The 5210-nt window shown below is 34.9% G+C and overlaps 1 protein-coding gene across 1 annotated transcript in view; it reads left to right on the top strand.

Moving 5' to 3' along the window:
* LOC110032054 (protein REVEILLE 8) overlaps positions 1 to 4660 on the top strand; it is a 19639-nt gene extending 14979 nt beyond the window's left edge. Inside the window, exon 8 of the mRNA XM_020735565.1 lies at positions 4374 to 4660. Coding sequence (XP_020591224.1) covers positions 4374 to 4499 — 126 coding nt within the window. The 3' untranslated portion in view covers positions 4500 to 4660. The remainder of the gene's footprint in view (positions 1 to 4373) is intronic.
* The last annotated feature ends 550 nt before the right edge of the window (positions 4661 to 5210 follow it).

The following is a 5210-nucleotide window of genomic DNA, read 5'->3' as shown; positions in this document are numbered from 1 at the left end:
CTCCTCCTTCCTCCTCTTCTTCTCCAGCGGGCTTCGGCCAGGTATACCTCTTCCCCTTCCTCTTTATTCTTTGCAGCGTACACGACATAACAAGAGTTACACACTTACCACTCAATCCAGTGTATTCACTTGCCTAACACCTAAACTGCAGTTTTATGGATGATTTTGGTATTATTTCTAGATTATCTTGCTTAGATTTATTATGAATGATAAATTTTGCCAATGATAAATTTTGCCAATGATAAATTTTGCCAATTCATAAATTAATTATGTGCAAAGGGGAACTACTCTTTGGCAAATATTTAGTGTTGAATTATATCATGATTAATGATTTCAACTTAACCGTTTGATTTATTATCTACTATCTATTAATCTTCGATATTTTCAACTATTTGCTTAATGATTTTGACAAATAAGAAACCTATAGCTTTATTTTCCAGTTTAATTATTGATACCAGTCTTATGCACATTAATATGTTAAAGTGTTGGGGGCATTTACATACCTACCACACAATTATTATGGATTTACATTTTTAACACCTTAAGTTTTAATCCCTCTACATACACATCTTTGCGCACACGCGCTAGAAGCCGTATCGATGTTGTTTTGACATGACATGAAAGATTTGGGTGGTATAAATGTAAGTATTAAAGTCTAGTTTGGAGATATGTTAACGCATAGGAATTGTGGGGTTTGCATGCAAATCTTTATTCAATTCTTCTTGGCCGGTTTCTCGATTTTATCGTTGTTTTGAAGAAGAATCGGGATGTCGTTCTAAGTTGTCATTCTTACTGTTTTGCCTCGACTTTTTCACCGTTTGGATATTATAAATTGCTGGTTTCGGAGACTTTATATGCCACCCGGGTGTTGATTCATTTACTGTTCTTGAGGGGGGGCTTTGTGCCCCATTTAAATGCCGATTTTGGGGAAATTTACTTGCTATTTTAATGTTCTTTGGAGGATAATTAAATGATGTTTTGGGGATCCGATTTTGGGGAAATTTACTTGTTATTTTAATGTTGTTTGAAGGATAATTAAATGATGTTTTGGGAACTGTTTTGGGCTAGCTTTGTTGCAGTTTTTGGAGCTTTAAATGTACGTTTTTAGGAAGGTTTTGTCACTGTTTTGGGAACTAATCTTGACTAGTTTCGCTGCAACTTTTTGAACATTTTTAGGGAGGTTTGATCACAATTTAAACGCACATTGTTTTGGGATGTTTTGAGATTGTTTTATTCACTGCTTTGGGGTGCTTTTGGTGACTGATTTAGGGCAATTTATTCACAGTTTTGTGGTGCTTTTGTGGGCTGATTTCGGAGCAGTTTGGATACTATTTTGGGTATTTCTAACACTGCTTTGTGTTTTGCCCCTCACCCCTTTTTTGCTTTGAGTTTTGGAAGCGGGTTGATCTCTTTTCCTCTCCCGTCATTTTGTTTTGATTTCTCTTTCTTGCTTAATGGTTAAGTTATAAAGATGGGGATTGATGATTTAATTAATTGGAATATATAGAAAACCTTAAATCACCTTAAGCATAAGTTAAATAGTAGGCTTTCTAGAGTTTTAGGAGCACACCCTAGGTGAGAGTCCATCCACCTAATCCTCAGCATGGTCTTCCTAGATTTTAGGAGCACGCCCTATGTGAGAGTCCATTCACCTAGCCCTCAATGTAGGTTTCCCAGAGTTTAGGTGTACACCCTAGGTGAGGGTCCATCCATCTAATTCTCAGCATAGACTTCCTAAATTTTAGGAGCACACCTAGGTGAAATTCCATCCACCTAATTCCCAACATAGATTTCCTATATTTTAGGAGCGCACCCTAGGTGAGAGTCCATCCACCTAATTCCCAACATAGACCTCCTAAGGTTTTAGGAGCATACCTTAGGTAAGAGTCTATTCACCTAATCCTCGAATGCACAGTGAAACTAGACACTTGACCCTAATTCACAAATTGACTAAGACACTAGCATGATTCACCGAGACGTGACACATGTTTTCTTAATTAAATCAACAGTGAAATTCCCTCAATGATTTAACCTATAATAAAACCCAATGCACCGGGATTTGGGCTTGGATATTAACTCAAATCCTCCTGGCAATTAGGGAAATTTCTTAACGCCACATATGGATCATCGGACTAGGATAAAGTCGTGGGTCTAGGTGGTAAGGGCGATGACGACATTGCTTATGTGTGCTTAAACGAGGAATACGAAGTAAAATTATAAGAATAGTATCTCCTACCTCAAGGGTCTTCAATAAGGGAGAGGAAAGGATCCATGATACTATTCGCCGATTCTTGGCGGGATCGTTGCCCCCGACACTCTTAGGTTGTCAGTAGTTCTAGCACGATTAGAGTGACTAGTCTGTAGGCTGTACGGGTTTATAAAATATTTACAAAAAATAAAATAAAAATTTCTTTTGCATGATTAAGAGAACTCTGCATAAAAAAGACTTGAATAATAGCTTTTGCATAAAAATCTTTCTATGAAAATTTATAAAGGTCCACGGCTAGTCACTTGGATTGAGGTTAAGAACTGCCTTCTGTAGATTGATGGGTCGGTAACTCCTGTTCAAGGTCGGGAAGCACACAGCCCAGCTCTGAGCCCCCACTTTTACCAATGTCTTATACCCAGCCCTGATCTTTTATATGTAGTTATATTTTTCTTTTGCTTGTGATTTTTACTACTCGTTTTTATGGCTTTCATGCTGGGTTTTTTTGCTTTATTTAATTTTCTTGCAAGTTTATTAAGATTTGTTGCAAATCATACTATGCTTGCAACATTAATAACGCAACAGTAGCAGATGCCCAGGTACGCTTTTATAGTTTATCCACAGCATTTTACTTTACTGTATTTTACCTTTCAAGTACTTTTTTTTATTTACCTGCAATCTACTCATTCTACATGCAAAACCAAACTTTGACACCAAAACTGTGAAACATAAACTACAATTTTCAAACACTTCAACCCTGGAGCCGTCGCGACGACAGGAGCTTGGAGCCAACTTTGTGGGCAGCACGGCGAGGAATTCAGACCGAGCAGCAAGAGGAACTTTTTCAGCATTATTCTTTCCTAGTATAATAACAACTCATACGACTTTGAGATAGCTCGCCTTGCCCGACGTAAATCCTCACACTCTCTTTTTAGGCTCATGTGCAACCATGTTGTGCAGCGTAAGTCCTAACTCGACTTAGGTTCCGAGATTGTCATACGGTACGACGTAAACCCTCATATTTCTGTGGGCTATTTGCATAATCAGACATTATGCAAGTTTAAGTCTCAAATAAAAAAAAATGGCAAGATCAAACACTTAATTAACGTTGTCTCCAAAAATGTAGCCACACCGTAGGATAGTCTGAGAAGTCATCGAGATTTATCTCGGATCAGTGACATCCTATACCTTCTCCTTCCTTTGAACTCTTGAAAATAAGTGTTCCGCATTGAGCCATTCCCACTTGATTTTCCTTATCCTACCGTGAAAACCTAAATCTTGAAATCTTGAAGACTAGAACCACTGATCATTATCGAGAGTTTTCTCAAGTGACTCCAGTCATTTGAGATGTAATTAACTATAGGGGCTTGCCTCTATAGGGAACTTGGAATTCAGGTAAAATAAACCCTATTTAATTTTGGTATTAAGTAGGGGAACTTGTCGGTCATACATAAAAGGTTCGCAGACCAAACGGATGTCACAAATCTCTTAGTTTGCAGGATTGAGTCTATCACTGAGGTCTACACTTATCTTTTGGGAGGGTGTAGTATTCGCGGTATCAGATACGATTATGCAAACTATTGGACGAATGAGATCCATTTGGTCTCATTTTTCAAAAATCAAAACATATTACTTTCAAAACCCAAACTATATATCTTTTATATTTAAATTAAATTTCAAAAATTATTTTCATATACCATATTTTCAAATAATCTATCAAAAAGTTGACCGACAACATTCCACACAATTCTTATGTATTTACATATCTAACACCTAAACTCTTATTTTTACACGTAAAACACTTTGGTGTCATAAACCTATGCATGAAAACGTGTTAATGATGCTATTAAAGTTTTGAGTGCTATAAATTGAATTAGGAAAATTTACATACCTAGCACACAATTCTTATGTATTTACACATCTCACACCCAAACTTTTATTTTTTCATCGCTGACACTAGTGTTCCAAACATATACATGAAAAGTTATATTTCACATTTGATAACTGGTAATAGTGCTATTTTTGTCGCTGCTATGTTGGTAAATATGAAACTTCAGGTGTAACACATGCAAATACATAATAATTTTGTGCAATTTATGTAAATACCCCCATAAATTTTCTTATTTTGCTTCTTATTCTCCTTCATTGTGTTTGCTTCTAATGCCAGATAAAATGGCTGTCAACTTATGATCCTGAGACTAAAACAATTGGGTCAGCAATGAAGACTTCTGCACTTCCAGGCTTGATGTATCCCCCAAGCCAGGTTCCACTTGATGCTCCCTACTTAACATAACCTTAAATATTACAATATCATTATACTATTATATGCTTTTCTTATTTATTATCTTCTTCAATAAATCTGTAACCCTGCTGAAAATCTCCTTTAAATTAGGGTTTTACTTCATTATTTGTAATTTTTTTAAGCTACAACACTTTATTTTTGCAGCAACTTCAAATTATTTACAGTATGTATGTATTTATTTATTTATTTTAACCTTGAAAGTGGGCAAAGAATGTTTTGCTTGTGTAGCTTATTAGTACATATTTTAGGAGCATTTACATACATATCATGCTTTTTTTTTATTGTATTTATAAATCTAATGTCTAACTTTTAGTATTTATTTATATAACCCCTAAATATATAGGGGCATTTGCAATGCTGATGGTAGGGCTGTAAAAAAAGTTCGTTGTTCTCGAACAGTTCGTGTTCGGTTCGTCAATGAGTTCGTGTTCGACTCGTTCGATAAGCAAACGAGGAACAATTTTTTTTTCAGTCGGTTAGTTAGACAAATCAAACACGAACAATGATGTGTTCGTTCGTGTTCGAATCTTTATTGTTTGAAATATAAAATTATTTAAAATAATTTATATATAAAAATTTATGATATTTTAAAAAATTATATTTAAAAAATTATAATATATTAATATATTATATTAGTAATATATTAATATAGATATTATATATTTATATAATATAAGCTATATAAATAATATATATATTAGT

This window comes from Phalaenopsis equestris, unplaced genomic scaffold (genome assembly GCF_001263595.1).
Source record: "Phalaenopsis equestris unplaced genomic scaffold, ASM126359v1 Scaffold000877, whole genome shotgun sequence".
NCBI lineage: Eukaryota > Viridiplantae > Streptophyta > Magnoliopsida > Asparagales > Orchidaceae > Phalaenopsis > Phalaenopsis equestris.
The sequence above is the reverse complement of the archived record's forward strand: the minus strand, read 5'-3'. Positions and strand labels throughout refer to the sequence as shown.